At 37.8% G+C, this 18,121-nt stretch overlaps 1 protein-coding gene across 1 annotated transcript in view; it reads left to right on the top strand.

The window, feature by feature from the left end:
* Positions 1–18,121, top strand: part of NELL2 (neural EGFL like 2) — a 134,566-nt gene that overhangs the window by 50,605 nt on the left and 65,840 nt on the right. The window contains exons 10-12 of the mRNA XM_036400325.2: positions 3,343–3,434; positions 6,126–6,228; positions 9,210–9,338. Of these exons, the coding sequence (XP_036256218.1) occupies positions 3,343–3,434; positions 6,126–6,228; positions 9,210–9,338 (324 nt within the window). The remainder of the gene's footprint in view (positions 1–3,342; positions 3,435–6,125; positions 6,229–9,209; positions 9,339–18,121) is intronic.

Genomic DNA, 18,121 nt, shown 5'->3' with positions numbered 1-18,121 from the left:
CATTTACACAGTTCTAGTCCAGATGTTCATGTTGCTGAAACATCTTTATTTCTGAAGGAAAATAAAGACAGGAGTTACCAGCATCATGGGATGTTTACTGATTGTGACAGTTGCTGTCAGGAGGCAGGAGGAACATTCTGTTCCACACTGCCTGGGGTGTGGGTGCCAATGTCTTAGGATGAAAGGGGTGCAGAAAAATGTTAGTAGATTTGTCTTTCTAGAAATCTTTCTGTGTGTGCCTAATACTCACCTAACCAGATTATCTTAAAGTTTTTAGAAGCTTCTAGGTAGCTTGATGTAAATCTGCCCTTTACTGTTTGTCAGGATGCCTTTCAGTGGGCAGTGGAAGAGGAGTGGACTGGCAAGAAACAGAAAAAAGAGGCATTTGTGGCAGCATTGGGAAAAGAAAGGACAGTATTCACTAGCAAACTTACACCATCACAAAACCCACCAGTGCCTGTCATGATAACTAAACATGGAGCCATGGTTTTAAGAAGAAATACCCCTTTTGAATGTTGTCAGTGAGAGCAGCAGTCCATAAGAAGACATGCTTAAGCTTGTGCTTAGATTATTCAGCTTAGCAGGTTTTCAATTCAGTTTCCATTAGTTCTTTTAAATTGGGCATTTATTGTTTGTTGGGTTTTCTCTCTTTTATCAGACATAGTTTGGTCATTCTATATAGGCAGGTCCCTGATTCCTGGAGACATTATAACCTTGCTGGCAAAACTACAGCAGAAGGCTTGGATTGTTTATTTAGGAGAGTTCAATGGATGAGATATAATTTTCTTAGCTGCATGGTGGCCAAGTGTTGTGATGGTGGAGGTGGGCATGTAAGCTCTGCTTGAAATTTCTGGCAACCACACAGGCTCGAATCATGCACTCTGCTGCCGTGTTCTAACCTTTGAGAACAATCCTTGGGTGCATAAAGATACATGGGAAAGGGTCAAGGGCCATCTGGGCAGAGCCATCTCTCACAGACTCAGAATTTCTAAGTTTTTCTTGTTTCCAAGACTTTATGGAGAAGAGCTGATTTTCTTGTTGAAAGCAAGTGTTTTTAATACTGTGTCACTGCATTAGAATGCAAAGACTTCCAAAGACTGTTGGTGAAATAAAAAATAGCATTATGATTTCACACTAGGGTGGATGTTTTCTTTTGATGGTTCTTCTGTACGTGTTATTTTCTATGTTTCTTTGAAGAATCAGGTTTGTTGCCATTAAGAAGGAGACTAGATTCAGTGGACTATGTTTTGAGGTGGTTTTTTGTTTTAGTTTTTTTTTTTTAACTTTGTTTTACTTTTTTTAAGATGCCTGGCTAGTGTCACTCATATGTTCAGAGTATTTTGGCTTCAGGAGCATATTTTCTTCTAAGATAGAATGACAGTGATTTTGATGTCTTCTGCCTTTTCTGTGAACAGTCATAGTCTTCCTGTTGGGAACATGAGGATGTGTTAAATTAACAGTTCATTGCCATTGTGTGATCCTCAGGCAATACTGCACTGTATTTTTTCCTGTCACATTTAGTTGTTCTTAGAAACTGAAATGTATGGGACAAGGGAAAGGGCTTAATATTTTGAATATTTCAGTTTAGTGTCATGGCATGTAATGCATAGGAGGTGATATGTATGACTGGGTGATTGTCTTGTCTAGCCTAGATTCAAAATCTGCTAGTTTGTGGTAAAGGTTTTTATAGAATAATTTAATATACTTCCTTCTAGGAGAAGGAAGTCTGGGGAGAAGGGGAGAGGAAGGAGACACAGTATTGAGCTTTTATGACTCTTTGTGAGTCACACACTCTGCATGTAGTGGGTTGAACCTGGCTGGACTCCAGGCACCTCCCAAGGCCGCTCTCCCACTCCCCTCCATAGCTGTATAGGAAAGAGAAAATGTAACAAAAGATTAGTGAGTTGAGATAAGGCCTGGGAGAGCACTTTGGATGCTTATATCACACAGGATAATATATATTTTATAATGTAATTATAACCAATATTTTTGATTTTCAAAAACCCCATTTTTGTTGCTATACTCATCACTTACTTTCATCATCAGTTCCAAAACTTTAATTTTTTCATGCTGATGAAGTAGTAAGAAAGAGCTGCAAGTTAAAAAACGAAAGTAAAGAAGAAATGAAAATAGCAGGAATAATGCTAATTAATATAGGTCATTCAAAGTAAAAAATGAATAAAACAAGAAGTCTTGTACTTTTAGATATTTTAAAATTGTCTAAAAAATGCAGTCTATTTTAACATAATAGAGAAATCCTTCTGTGAAAGTATAATTGATTTGCATCTTCAAATCAATGGTTAGCAAATTAGACCCCTAACTATGTAATCTGGAACTTGAAAGTTGTAACCTATTCCTGTTATTTCATGATTATGCTAACTTGATGAGCCTTGACTGTGTCCTAAGCAACAGAGACAGACATCTGATTTTCTGTACCTAGCAGTTATGTTACTCAGCCTTTATACTTTGCATAATGCAATTGCAGTAATGGACCCATTAAAAAAAAAAAAGGCAAGACAGTTTGCTGTGAAGATGTTTTATGTAAGTCTTAAATACTGAATAGGAGTTTTAGTGAGCAATCCAGTACGAGCTGTGTCAGCATGCTGCTGTAAAACCTGGTGCTGCTGGGGTGCAGGAATGGCACCAAGGCCATGCTATGACAAACACCAAATGACATCTGTCATTTGATCATTGGAGACTTGATCCTGTTTTTGTTGGGGGATAAAAAAAAAAGTCACAAAAATAATTACTGTATGATAAAATTCATATACTTTAATATGCCTTAGCAGTAATGATAAAGAACGGGGATATTCAAGATACAAATCCATAATGTTTAAATAGCATAATGTGTGGGGTGAGGAAACATCAAAGGACTGTGATAACAAATAAACATGTGGCTTCAGTGATCACCCTTCATCATGCAACATTCCTCTCAAGAAACTAATTATATATTAATGCCACTGGCTCTGCTCTCACACTCCATTTTCCTGTGCAGCCGTGAGCTGTGTTAAAGGCAGTCACCTTTCTTGGTGTCACCTGAGACATGTCTCTTCTGCCTTCTCAGTAGCTATCTGTACTCCATATTGCTTCAACATCCTTCACCTTTCTACTTACATGTGCCTTTGGGGACTTTGTGGGGACTTTTTCTCCTCTAAATTTTTTTCTTATGATATCCTAGAGTCGTGTAGATGGGTTTAGAATATTCTTGCAGCTGAATCAGTCTTTTTATTCTGAAATGCAGTTCTCTTTAAGAAAATATATCTATTCTATAAGCAGCATGTCAACATGTTTATACAAAAATCATTGTGTTGTGTTGTTTTGTTTTGTTTTTTCTCTCTGAAGCGGTGTGTGTATTTGAAGGCAGAACCTACTTTGAAGGACAAAGAGAAACTGTGTATTCAGGCTCAGGGGACTGTGTTCTTTTTGAGTGCAAGGTAAGAATACTCTTGATGGAATAAAAATTCTTGCATGTTAGAAATATCAAAGTCACGCTTTTGAAATATAGGTAGGTGTACCTTAGGAAGTGACAGAAAAGGCATCCAATAGGTCCTGTGTTTATGTTGTCTGAGTTCCACATCAAATTTTTGCAAATAAATTTATTTTGTCCCCACCATCAGTAATGAAACATCAACAGCTTACCTTATGTTTCCATCTGCAGTGTTATTGTTCAAAATTATGTGCTCAGGGGTAAGAGATACACAGATGTAATGGGGGCATAGTTTGGAATTCAGGATCATTCTTCAGAGGAAAAGCTAGGGGGAAAAGAAGAAAAAGAGCTGGTACACCAGGTATCTGGTATTTCTAGTGATGGAAATGGGGTAGGCTTGGTGATTTATTTGTAAACAGAATATACCTGATGCTGAGTCAGTCTTGCCCTGCTGCATGAATACAGCTGCTCTTCAGGGCAAAAATATACTTTAAGGGTAAAATATACCTCAGGGACAGCTGTGGGTTAAGAATTACACAAACTGCTGCAGTGAGTTGTGTGTTGTCTCTCTAGGGGAGGGATGGGGAAAAATCCTGTCTGTTTAGAGAGCTGCAGGCTGTGGGCTGGAGTTGAAAACCTGAACACACATTTCTCAGCAGAGAAAAAAAGGCGAGCAATTCCTCTCCCTTCTCATCATGCAGCAGCCTATCAGACCAGTTTCTGGAAATCTCAAACATTTTCATACAGTTGTTAAAAAGTGTATCTTACAAAGAAGAACTGGGAATTCTTTTCTAACTGCTGTTGATTTTAATCCTTATGAGCTTAATTGCTGCAGTAGGGCCTTTCACACTCTTTTGAGAATGGCAAAAAGAAGCTGACCAGAAATAATTTTGGATTCAGCTGTAGGCTTTTTTGGGGCTATGAGCTTGTATTTTGACATGGCACCCAAGACATGAATTCTATGATTAGTCAATGGATATAATTAACAATGATCAAAAGTTATGTGACATTGCCTTGTGTTCCTTGCAGCTGGAAATTGTGATACTGTATGAAAAAAAAATGCCTCTGTTGTCTGGGCTAGTCTGTGTTTTGTTGATTAGACTCGTTTTCTGGTAGGCTGCCTCACTGTCTTGGTAGAAATAGTAAGCAGCAACTTTGGCTTGGATTGAAATGTTGCTTTTTCAAGGATTGAAGTATGCACAGTTTCTGCTGAACAGCCTCGTGAATGATGATTCAGAGAGCATAAAATCTGTAAACTTTGTTGGTCAGTTAGGAATTCATAGATGGGAATTATTTTATTTCTACCAGAGTTCTCATAAAAGGATATAATAAATGACTTCAGGTCAAGAGGTATTAATAGGAATGGCACAGGTACTGGTTTCATGCTTGAAAGATTATAATGATGTTATCAAGGCAATGTATGGAAATTTTTCATTTTGTCTGGATGTAATTAAAAGCCTCATGTTTTGTTTTGACTGGCTGCTGGAATTGTGTATGCTATAGGTGTGCACTTCTCTGTTTGAATATTATAAATAAGTGAATGAAAGATTATCTTCCAAATAATTTAGAATTATAAAAGATTAAAATAAAATCCAGACTACCTTAATTGATGTTATTTCTATCAAAGGTTAATTTAGCTTATGGGATTGTTGGGTTTTGTTTGTTCTGGTGTACAGCACATCTCTGTCTGATTTGCTTTATTGTATTATAAGATTAGGGCTGGTCTCTCTGTCAAGATTGTTTAAGGTAAAGTTTGAGCAGTCATTTTGATATTGGCCATTGTGGACATGTTCATCTTTATATTTCATGCTTAAAGAGGATTTAAAATTAAATACTAGACTAATAATAATAATAATAATACACACAAATACAAGGGCAGATACATTATTGTAGATGTTTTTCTTGCATGCAGAAATGCATAGCGCTGAGTTCATTGAAGTCTTATTTTAACCACATCACTTATTTTATGGCAGATGCCTCTGAGGAACGTGCTGTTGTTTGCCTTATTTTCTTTCTTTGCCCCTATCATGACTAGAGTACATCAAGACACATTCTTTATGGCCTGAGGGAGCCTAAAGGAGGTACACCCATGGTAGCCAGGTTGCTAAGGCAAGCATTTTGTGTGGCCATACTGCAGCAATTTCAGGTGACCTGCACTGAGTGCCTGAACGTGCTTGTGCACCTTCTTGTGGTGTTGTACACTTCCAGATGCCTAATAAAAACCTTTCTTTCCTAATAGGGACTCAGTGCCAGTTTCTTTCAGTGTTACTGCCACTGAAAGCAGTGAGATCAGAGATGCTCAGGTTTGATTTTACTTGCTGTATATATAACAAGCTTCTTTAGGGTATTCATTATGGGGACCCTTGACTCTGGAATCTGCTGCCTCAGTTTTTGAGAAATAATTGTAACTCTTACAGGCATAATGCTAAGAGAAACTTCTGAGACAAGTTACTTGACAGCTATGATAAGAGAAGAATGAGAGTTGTTGCCACACTTCTGCTTGCTTGAAAAGGTTTGAGTATAGGACAGTTCCTGATGCTTTTGTTGTGCTATGTTGCCCTCTCAAATGGTTTTTGAAGGTACCTGGAGTTTGGCCTAGGCTTGGCTTTGTGTACATTATAATGGTGAAACTCCACTAAAGTTACAACTTCCTTTATTTCCTATCTCGCAGTATTGATCAATTACCTCAATTTAACAGGACCACAAAATGCAGCGAATTCCAAAAGACATCTGTCCAGCTTTGAACTGCCCAGAATCTCAACAGATCCCCTTATCCCACAGTTGCTGCAAAGTCTGTAAAGGTAAGGTAGTAGCAGGATATATATAAGCTCAGTGAAGTTTTTCATTCTTATAGATTGCAAATGGATTTTTTTTTTCTGATAATTTTGAATAAGACACTCCTATGCATGATGATCACTGTAGATCTTGGGAAGCTGAATAGGTAACAACTGCACTGTGACATCTGAAAGTTGTTAGTAAAATGTTTAGTAATGTAAATTCTGTGAAACAAGTTTTTGTGTTTTATTCCAGCCAAAAATGGCTGGAGAGTCTAAGAAATCATGTATATAATTAGTGATTTTTCTTCCCTTCACCCACTCCAGTGTCCAAATGAAATAGACTGGAGAAATATTCATGTTTCCCAGCATCTTTCTGGAGTGCTTTGAGATATCTCTTTCAGAGGGCCATTTGTGCTAAGCAGTTGTTCAAGTACTTGGGTAACTTGTTCACCTCCCTGGGGTTGTAGTCTACATCTATAAGCAGAAACTTTGGGAAATATTTTTGTCTGCTGTGCACCTTTGTGTGCTACACCCAGTCTGATCCTTACCAAAGGAGAGCGATGTAGGAAGTGCTCTGAGTCCTTGGCCCACCCTTTTGATCTGGACTAACACTGGTATCTTCAAAGCTATTAGCATTTGCATCTTCAAGTGGCTACATCTGTTTCTTCTATAACTAAATAAGATAAATTGAAACCTGGCATGAAGGAATGCGTTAGGCTCTTGGCCTGATTTTAGGTATACATCAGCAAAGATTGCAGCTATGGCTATTTCTGTGCAACTCAGCACAAACATGAAGAATATGATTAATGACATCAAGCAGAGGGATAAGGAAGTAGAAGAAGTTAAGAGAAGACAGGTCTTCAAGTCTGTCACAGTCCAAAAGGATTTTTTTAATGATAATTTTCTGTAAAATCTTCAGTAGCTTAGAGAAAAGGAGTCTATGTTTCTTATGGCTGGTATAGCTAGAAAATTTTAATATATGTTGGTTGAGTGCTTTCTGAATAGTTTCAATCCTCCCTGAGCTATGCTAGCTTGGCTTCTCATGAGGCGAGGAGCTTATTCTTTAAATGAGAAGCTGCTGTAGGCTATTATTCAGTAGCATGCATTTTGTTTATTAATGCAGCCGCTATATGAATGTTGAGAATCTTAATAATAATCAGTATGAAAGCCCTCATACTTTCTGGATGACATGTATCTTCATAGTTAATGTCAAAATCTGATGCAATCCAATACAATCCAGAAATAAGCCTCTTGCTTTTCCATGAACTGAGGATTCAGTGAGGAGGGCAGCAAAAAGGCAAAAAGGAGATGTTGCCATGGCCAGAGGCTGCTCCTGATGCACCTGCTGCTGCTGTCGTCAAGGAGTATTGGAGACCCTCTGGCACAATTAAACTGTAGGATGTTTTGCTCCATAATGTTCTGTGTTAGATCCCATCACTGTGGTGGCTGTGGTGGATAATGATGTCTGGGTAGCATTACCTAAGCATGCCTTGGGTTTAGAGGAACAACCCACAGCAGGAGGAAGAAAAGCATTAGCCTGTCGTATCACAGTAGGTCTGTGATTGTTTCTGTCATAACCATGTCACTGGGTCTCAGTACTAAAACAATTTGTCTTTATGGGATCTTCTGCTTCCTTTTCTTCTTTGGCTTCATTCCTGTTGTTTTACACTGTTCCTGAGCTGTTTAGGTGCAAAAGAATTCTTTGACCTGACCTCCAATCATCTCTGCCTGCCACTGTCCTGCTTGGGGTCCTTGTTTAACTAAGCTTCTGTGAGGTTAGGGTTAGAAGCTCTTTCACAGCAAAATATGAAGCAGAAACCAGGTGGAATGATAACACTAATAATCTTACTGCCAAAAATATTTTTTTGCTATTTTGCAAGAGGCTTGTGTTGCAGCCTGATGCCAGCCTGCACTCTGGAGCTGTTGCTGTTACACCAGTCCTTGTCCCCTGAGCTTAGCCTACGCTCCCAAGGTCTCTGTGGTCTTCAGAGAAGAAAGTAATTATTGGAAAACACTGCTGCTGCTTGATCAATTAATGCTTCAGTGAAAGAAGGAAACTTGAAACAAATAAAATTAATGAGAAAACAGGGAAGGAGACAAGCTCTACACCTTTATCTACAGATCTGGAAACTGTGAAAGCTTCAAGTCAGTTTCTAGAACCAGTTCGTGTTGTTCAACAACGTTAAATCATTAGATTTCATGAGAGCAAACAGAAGAAATTTAAAAAGAAACCTACTGAGTTGAAAGGTTCAATCTAAATTTTCCTGCCTGGAAAAGAACTTCATAATCTTAAAAATTTATAATTAAGGTACAATGTAAAATGGCCACACTCAGGAAAAAAAGAAAAGAAAAAAAAATAAGAAAATAGGAAAACAGGGATGGCTAACAGGTGAGATTTAAAAATAAAATTCTCTGTAATGGAAAGAATGATGTAATAAGGAAAGAGTATTCAGTTAGTGGAGGAAGGGAAGAGATAAGAGCAAAGCAAAACAAGTCAATGTTAATCAAAGACTTTTGGTTAAATATAGAAGGATTTTGCAAATACACCTGGGAACTAAAAGTGCTAAAAGTAATATCACTAGTAAATGAGATGCTGAGTGTCTAAGCTGTTAAGGTCTTTTATAAATGTGCAAACAAACAAACACACAAAAAAAGAAAATGACAAGAACTATATAATTAAGACATGTCCTGTGAAAGTAATTAACAATGACAAGGAGACAGTAAGGGGATTTGAGCAAGCCTCCTATGCAGCTGCTTCAGATCAGTGCTATAACCTGAAATTGAATTGAAGACCTAGAGACAGTCCGCTCTGGTGGCCTTTACTACTGCTCTCATCCATTTCATGCTTGGTACAATTTATTTTTCTGTATCTCACAGACAATAGAAAGGTATTCTTTGACCTAACTGAGAAAAAGAGCCGAGAAAAAGATTGCACTGTCTTTGACAGGTATGTTTTGTAATCCCTGGATTCTTTTTAACCCTCAATCATGCTTGTTTCCGTACAGGCCATGACTTTTGCACTGAAGGACATAACTGCATGGAGCATTCTGTGTGCCGGAACCTGGAGGACAGAGCTGTCTGTAGCTGCCGGGACGGCTTCCGAGCCCTTCGAGAGGACAATGCCTACTGTGAAGGTGATGCCCTGTGCACAGGCTTGGCACTTCTCTATAAATTACTGTGGGATGAGTCCATAGATTCATAAGCTGTCAAAGGGATTGACATATTCAATACAGTGAGTTAGATGTTGATCAGCTAAAATAATCTCTTCAAATAAGTTCATTAAAAGAAAACTAAAAAAATCTGATCAGCATGGAGGTAAGCACTTAATATGGCTGAGATCTTGAATTAGAAACGTGCTTCCATAGGAGAGTTTTCCTTTGTTTTCCAAGGTATTCAGATACTTAGGCAATCTAAATTCAACCATTTGAAAAACTTACTAGTGTGACATTTAGTTTCTGTTTTGAGTGCTGCATGTTCCTATTTTCTCTCCTCAGGAAGCAAGAAATGCTATAGATTCTAGTATTGTTAATCACATTGTTAATCTTTACTGAGTAAAGATTCATTATTTGTGTTGCTCTATTGTTATCAGGAAGCAACAAGCTACTTAATCAGAAGAGAAATTTAATCAGTACAGAAACATTGTGTTTCTGTACAATGTAGCATCATCAGATGAAAGGAACTCATCCCCACTCCAGCAGTGAAAGCCAAAATCCTCTGCAGAGTCTCCCAGTGTTGGTGCTAACTGTTGCTCTGCCTCATGAAAACCCTGATTCTGTAAATACAATACCAGTGTGCTGTCAGGCCCTTCTCACCATAAAGCTTAAGTGATGGCAGCAGAATGGGCTTTGACTAGTAAGCAGTTCTGTTCAGATTAAATTGAAAGTCAAGCATTTATGAGGAGATGTAGTTTAAGGTGGTCTGCAGTCCCACCTAATACCTGCATTATTCTCTGGTGATGCACAATAAATGGGATAAATTGAGGCCTTTTAAGATTGTTCCTTTGGCTGAACTCTGCTGAAGTTAATGCCCAGTGCTTGCTTGAGTTAGTAGCTGCATTAACGTCAGCGGGGATGCTCATTTGTAGACTTACATTTGAGAATTTGTGGCTGTTTTTGGGAAAGGAGCATATAATTAATGCAGCTTTATATACATCTCTACTTATTTTTTATGGTAAGCCTTCTGATGTAAGCAGATTTTGAGAAGCAGAACTAAAAATCTTCCAGAACCAAATCCCTTGCCCCTCATCATGTTCCAGGAGGTATCTGACACCAGGACCTGCTGTGTAACTTGTAGCATCAATTGCTTTTTATACCAGAGTCCCTGGAGACTGCTGTGGTTTAGGCTGTGGATCTGTGTTCCTGGGAACTCAGCAGCCATTCCCTATTTTAGGGAGTCACTGGAGCAATGAAGTTTTGGTGAATTTAGGGTCTTTAAGAGGTTTTTTTACGTGCAGCTCTATTGTTACTCTGCCAAATGAAAGCAAAAAAACAAATTGCACTTTCTTGGTGATCTCCATGTCTCTCACATTAGAGTTTGTTGCTTTGTGTGTAACTTGCCAGGCATGCCATAAGCAAAAAAAGAAAAGAAACTTTTTAATCAGCATTGAGGGTGAAATGTTTGATGAGGGCACAGTAGATTATCATATGTGAGGCTGATGCATTCTTATTATAAGAGGATTTACCAGTTTGTGCAGTACCTGATTTCAATATGATGATCTTTTGAGAAGATTTCTTGGCCCAATTGTTTCTGTATGGGAAAATGACATTGGTTCTGGGTGGTAATTACGAATCTGCTTAACTTCTTTCAGAGAACATGCATAAGTGAATAAAAGATTGGGACATGTTATTTACATAAAAATAATAATTTTGCTTATTACAGGTATAGGCATTAAATTGTAACCTAAAAATGTTCCTGGTCCCGGAACACTTGCCCATGTTGAAGGTGATGGGAGTAAGTTACATTAGGAAGATGTACCCACATGAGCAAAGCTCAGGAGTTGGCTCACTTCCCTAGAGGTTCTCCCTGCCAGAGGTGAAGCTGCCTCAACAGGCAAACATCCTGGCTTTGCTTCTGGTTCTGTTCTGTAGCTGTGGTGTTGGCACCACACTTGAGCCATGCACAGTTGGTGCTGGGGTCCAGACCTGCCCTTGACTGTCCATCCCTGAATGACTGTGGGGTTGTATGCTGGAAGGGTGGGAGATAAGGCCACAAATCAAAACTTCAGGATTGTTTTTATGGAAGGAGCAGGGGACTGAAATACCCATGTTTCTTCAGAGTTGTGCTTTTATTATTGTATCCCTTTTTCAGTTCAAGTGTCTCTTTGAGCAGGGGATTTTATTTCTGGAGAGTGACTCTTACTTTATATACTAAACTAACAAACGGCAAAAGGCACAATGGCAGTAGTGTAACACCAAGTCTTTTCAGAGTCCTGGGCCTCATCTTGAAAGGCTGAAATGTCCCAACCTCCCTTTCTCAGTGGATACCCTTTCTTCACTCTGCTATTATTCGGTGTTTAATTGCAAGCAGTGCCAGGTATAGAACTGTAGAGTTAACACAAAGCCTTTCAGAGAAGGCTTTTTGTAATGCCTAGAGCCCACAGATCTTTCTGTGTTTGCACTGCACAAACTTCAGATATACTGCAAAATTGGATGTCATTGGTTCTGTGTTAGAGCCAAGTTTCACTAAATACAATCCTGATTTGTGCTCTAGCACTATCAAAATGGAAAGAATAAACAGAAGTAATGATGCTCCCATTTGCAGAACTACTCCTTAAGGAGAAAAGCAAAAATAAAAACCTCAAAACTGGTTTCAGTGTGGGTCTGAAAAAGCTGCATAAATTTCACCTGAATGATGGAAGAGTTTGGCTTCTGTCCTAGAATGAACCAGTGCTTTTCCAAAGCTGTGTGATGTCTCTAGATGCTTTTATGGTGTTGTTATATTATAATAATATTTGTTAATATTTACATCCCATTTAGCTTTCCTTCAGAGTACTGCATAAAGCAGTACTTAAAGAATTGGTATTTCTTAATTTACATGCTGGAAGCCTTATTCCAAATACTTTTAAATCTATTTTCTGCCTCAGGCTATTATGCAGTTTGAGATACTTTGTGAGCAGGTTGTGTATGGATTATGCTCTGCTGCCCAGGTGTAGGTGCTTTTAATACAGCATCCTACCTAACAATAACAGCTTACTAAAACAGGTGTTCTGGTAAAGTGTAATTAGTTTTTCTGAAGCTACATGTGCAGTACTCTCAAACTGAAGATTACTCTCTGGAATATATTTCAAATAATTTTCAATACCCCCTGCTTTTATGATGGTGGAATTATGCTGAAAAGGCTTTTCAGGATAAAGCTTGTGACTCTTGGCTGCCAAGGTGATCTGATGCATCTAGAGGAGCATATTTCAACTATCTCTCTGCAAAATATGGTTTCAGTTCAGAAGTACTGCCAAGGATTGCTGATTAAATAGAGGACAGAGGAAGCTTGAGAAAGAAGACAAGAAAATACAATAATTTTTGTGGAGACCAAGACAGAACATGATCTGAGAAAACTGCATTATTTACTTGTTTACCAAGAGGATTTTGCCTGATGCAGAGGCGATTTTACATCGCATATTTATCTTGGCTGTGATAGAGTTAAATTTCCTCATAGCAGCCTGTGTGGTGCTGTGGTTTAGGTTTGTGATGCCATTCTCAGTCGTGAAAACAGGAGTACAGTGTTGCTGTTTCTCAGAGATTGGTCAAGCATCAGTCTGCTGGTGGTAGCTGGAGAGTGGTTACCTTTGAGTCCTTTTTTTTTCCTATCCCCCTTCAGTTATTTTATGATATCAAAAATATTTCATTTATATCAACTCATGAGTGTTTTCTCACTTTCACTCTTTTTGTTAATCCCTCCATCCCACTGAGGGGTTGAGCAAGAAAGGAACTGCTGGGTGCCAAATTGTTGACCAGGGTCAGCCCTCTACATGTGACAAATTTATGTTATGGGTGTGTGGACATGATGTTTATTTTTTTGATATTTGGAAATTTAGTTGTACTATTTACACAGTATACAACATAGTTAACTTAAAATGATTTTTTGTGAAACAATTTTCAATTTATATTCTAATTTATTCTTTCTCCTCACTAACTCTTCTAGTTTCTCTGCTGTTGTCATGTTTGTCCCAGTTTCGAGTGTAGCAGATGAAATTAGACCAAAGACTGAATGACTTTGTCTGGATTTGAGAATTACATCAGCTTCACTGATGATTGTCCCTTGAGGGGAGATGGTTTTCAGTTGAGAAATATGCTTTTGAATAAGCTGGCTTGATTTGAATCATTGCTAATGGAGGAAAGTAAGCAGTCTTAGAGGAGAAATTGCCTTGTTCCAGAGATTTCTGGAGCACGCCAGAAATGACACTTTGTTAGGCTTTATCAGGTGTCCCTTAGCTCACAGTTGTATGTTACTATTCTGTTTGGAAGGATTTACTAATTTATCCCTGTGTATGCTTAAAAATACTATTAACCCTCTTCCCCAAAAATAGGAATATTGCACTTCTTCACTTACTTAATTAGTACAATCTGTTGTTAATCTTCTTGTTAATCTTGTTGGTTTTAACTACTGGATTACAAAAATAAAGTACATTTTCAAAATTAATTGACTTCCACAGATTGTAGTGAAGAGAAGATACCCTACAAAGGATAAGTAGTTACAATCAAATTGCAGTGGGATATGTGTTGCATCATATTGGCCAAGTAGAGTTATAAAGAACATACTTTTTCTTAAATTAAGTGTAATATTGGGAGAGTGTAAGCAAGAGACTTCCATAATAGAGATAACCCTCAAAGTATTATAATATATTCTATTAAGTCTTCTGGGTCTTTAATAGACAGTACTGAGCTATTTGATAGCTTTGCTGTCTTCATGGTGTGCACCATTTTTTTTGAGTAAAAGTCCTACTTAAAAGCTCTGCAGTACTGTCAGCTTTTGTGAACCTCGGGAGGCTACTCACACTTCCCTCTTCTGAGAAAAAGTATTTTTTGGAAGTGAAAAGTGTCAATAGTATCACATATAGATAAGAAATAAAGATTTCCATCTCCATCAGCTGGCAGTTTGTTTGAGTCACTACCTAGTCATTTTGAGTTGGGTTGGGAAACCAATCAAGCAGAAAGAAAAACTTTCACTCTAGGAGGGAGGAATTTTATTTCCAAATTTCTATAAAAAACTAATTAAATTGTATTAATATTAAATTGAAATGTTAATATTAAATAGCATTAATGTATTATCAATTATTAATATTTTTCTCATCAAAAGCACTGTCATCTTATTTCCATCATTATGTTAGTGAGAAATCTTAATATGTGGAATTAGAAAAGCAGTTTTAATGTGTCAGTGTGGTGGAGTGGGACCAATCCTTCTTGTCTGATAGAGCCTTAGTTAAGGAAAATAGTAAAGTTTATTCCTAACTTAAAGTGCAGAAGCAGTATCCCTGACGCCAGTTCATAGACTGTGGTTCCCACCGAGGTACAGATTGTGTCATCACTCGTAGCAGTGAGATAGTTTGTATATGTACAAATTTTAGGATGTATTCAGTGTTACTTGATTTTGTTTACTTCTGCATTAATTATGTTTGGAATGATTCTATCATCCAGCCATAGCCAGGGTTGAGAAAGATGTTACTACAATTAAGAAAAAAACAAACAGCTGAAACTAATCATATGAAGGGAGCTTCTTGAAAACTTTTTTAAACTCTGCTACTACTATCTGGTAAGGAGAGGTTTTATTGCACTGAGAGCAGCCCTTTTCCACTTGCAATATAAACATATGATGTGATTTGTCTTCAGATGAGAAGGTGAGAGTTTTTTAAATTAAGTAGATTTTAAATTTTTAAATTAAGTAGATCTGCAAGCAAAAGAGAAAAGAAAATAAAGCCTTAGTTTTGTTCTTATTTTACCTTCGGTTCAGTTTTCACTGTTAGCTGGGAGGTGACTACTGAAAAAATTAGGTGTTTTGACTATGTGAAAAGTACCCACAGCCAAATGGTCGGGTTTCTTTTGTAACTTTTAAAACCTCAGTCTAAAAGTGCAACATTTCTTAACAATACATAAAGGCTGGATTCCCAAGAGTTGTAAAAAGGACAGAGAAATGCCTTACGTTAGGGCAAACTGAATTTAAAACAAATGTTCTTTCATGAAGAGTGCAGAGCAATAGCAGCCACAGTGTTTGTTCTGGTACCTGTAACTAGTTTGGCACAGTTTGAGGGACAGCTGAGTTGTGGTATCACACTTTTCTGTGGAAGAGGCAGTGATCTACTAGGTAGCTCACAAGAATATGCTGCATGGTTTAGACCCAAAGACAGTTTAACCCACACGTGGGGGCCTTACCACTGCTCACAGGTGCTGTCTTTGCTGTCTTCCAAGAGGGAGCTTTAAAGTACATTGGTTCAGTACAATCTGTGCCTTGTCTTCCTGAGAAGAACCCAATAGATATTTGTAGTCTCTGTATAAAAATATTAATGCTCCTCATTACCCTTTTAAAATAGGGGAAAACAAAAACACGATGAGTGGCAAGTATTTGAAATTCTTGACATTCACAGTTCAAAATGATAAGTTGTCATACTTAACTAAGAAAAGAAAAATATTATTTTGCAATTCAGATTTAAAGATGTAATCCTAACTAAGTCCAGTGCTGAAGGGCGTTGGATCATGACCTGGAGTTCCAGTAAGTTGTTCTGATTTTCAGAATTGACTAATTAGTCATATACAACATCCTTTTTATTCTCAGTATGCATCTGTATCAGACTAGTTATTTGGAGCCTAACGAAAGGCCTCCTGGGATGCTTTCATGTCTGACAAATAGCTATATATAGGTACTTGTTTCATCACATGTACACTACTATATGAATTAATTATAAGGTATTAAATTGTAAGAAGATGCAGTTTGACAAGTAAAATATTCCATGATGGCAGACAATATTTGTTTTCAAAATTTTCATGTGATACATATTTTTAAAACTACATATTTGTGGAGTCCAGTAATGTTTTCACAAGACTGAGATAAAGACTTCCATTTCTTCCAAGAGTCTCACATTCACAAGTAGCTGCTGAGCAATATCTCCTACTGCATGTCTTAACAAGGACAGTTTTATCTCTACAGCCTGTCTTCCTTTCCAAAAACTGGGGCAAGTTGAAATAAAAACAACTCTTTGTACTGTTAAAAATGATATTTCTGAAATGCTGTATTGTTGCATTGTGTCCTTGCAAAGCTATATAGAACTTGAGTCAAGGAACGTAAACCTTGAGTGACTTTGCTTTTATTTCAAGTATTTTTTTGTCCTGATGGCCTCTTCAGAGGCTGCAGGAGATGAACAGAGAAATCATGAACTTAAGCAAAGATCAGAGATTTAAAAGAGCGTGAAGGGAAAAGAACCAGCATGTGTACAATATATATGTGTTAACTGTGCAGTTTAGTTAGGGGCTAGGAAATAATGTGCCCTATGTGAAGAAGCAGCAGTTAGAATTTATTTTTAGTCTAATTAATGCTTTATCAATTTCATCAATAACATCTTCTTAGATTACTTACAAGAGTGCTAACACTTAGAATCCACCTCACCCAGTTTCTCTACAGATCTGTTAATAATTCAATAAAATCAATATACACTAGTAACTGCCCAATTCTTCTTACCCTCCCTATGCACTGCTGCATGAGTTGTTAGCAACCAAGTTCTTTTTTGGGACCAGCATGGTAGGAATAATGGAAGGTTATTTTACCCTTTTCTTCTTGGTCGTTGTGTATGCTTGAGGTAATTTTTGTATGCTTTAACTCAGCATGAGAAGTATGTTCTTATAGTTGATTCACAGGGCTAGATTAATTGTGATTCCTTAGGTTCTAGTGCTTTTCTCTTTGGGGGAGGAGAGACACACAGGTCTAGAAAGGTAGACAAAAATAAAAGTAATAAAACTCCCCAAGAGCAAAAAACAATTTTGGACTTAAATTGTATACATGTTACCTCTTGCTAATTTTGCTGTAGGGGCCAGGCTTTTCACTGGCTGTTGGTAGCAGCAAAAGCACAGGGTTTAAAGAGAAGAAAAAGTTGAAAATTATCTAAAGAGGGTAGGAGTGATAACAACTATGGTGGTGCTGTCAGCTGGAATAAATAATGTGAAAAAATACACAATTTTGATTGAAGTTGATGGTTACATCCTTTGTGGGATATGTCAGTTCTAAAAACTGACATAGTTTCAGTGGATTTGATAGAGCAAAGCAAAACAAAAGTGCAATGATTGTTTTGTAACTGACTGGAGGCAACAGCAATAGTCAAACCATAGGCTTGACAGGTGATGGAGAGTTTAGAAATAGTAGTGGGAGGAGGAGGAGGAAGGGCTGTGCCAGAGCCCCAAGATATTTTTTCATCTTAGATGGCAAGTGAGAAAGGGTTGATATGAAAAGAGACATGTAGAAGACAGTGTTATGGAAACCAAAACACACAAGATTTTGAAACGAGGCAGTAGGTGAAAATGGAGGGAAACTGAAGAGAGTAGGAGCTTGGAAATAAGATCAAGGGAGTAGGAGAGACCCTACTGGGAATATTTTTATTAGAGCAATGAGGAAGTTTTAGCATACTAAACATTTGAGCAGTTGGGAAGGTAGTGTGTTTGGTGGTGGAAATACAAAAGCCAAATACTTTCACAGATGGGTAAGCTGGTGGGATCTTACTTCAAAGTTATGCTCTGTTCTTTTTCTTTTAAGGAATAAGAGCTGATGGGTTGAGTACAGGAGGAGAGACAAAGTGAGCAAAATCTGAAGACAGGACTAAATGTAGGTAGAAAGTGGTTGCAGGAGGAAAACAGCAGAGAAGCTTGATGTCAGAGGTAGAAAGTGAGAAAGGTAGGACTTGTTGGTGGAGAGATGACAAAGAGAAAGTAAATGGGCAGAACTT

This window comes from Molothrus ater, chromosome 5 (assembly GCF_012460135.2).
Source record: "Molothrus ater isolate BHLD 08-10-18 breed brown headed cowbird chromosome 5, BPBGC_Mater_1.1, whole genome shotgun sequence".
In the NCBI taxonomy this organism is placed as follows: Eukaryota; Metazoa; Chordata; class Aves; order Passeriformes; family Icteridae; genus Molothrus; species Molothrus ater.
Note: the sequence above shows the minus strand (reverse complement) of the source record. Positions and strands in the feature narration are given on the sequence as shown.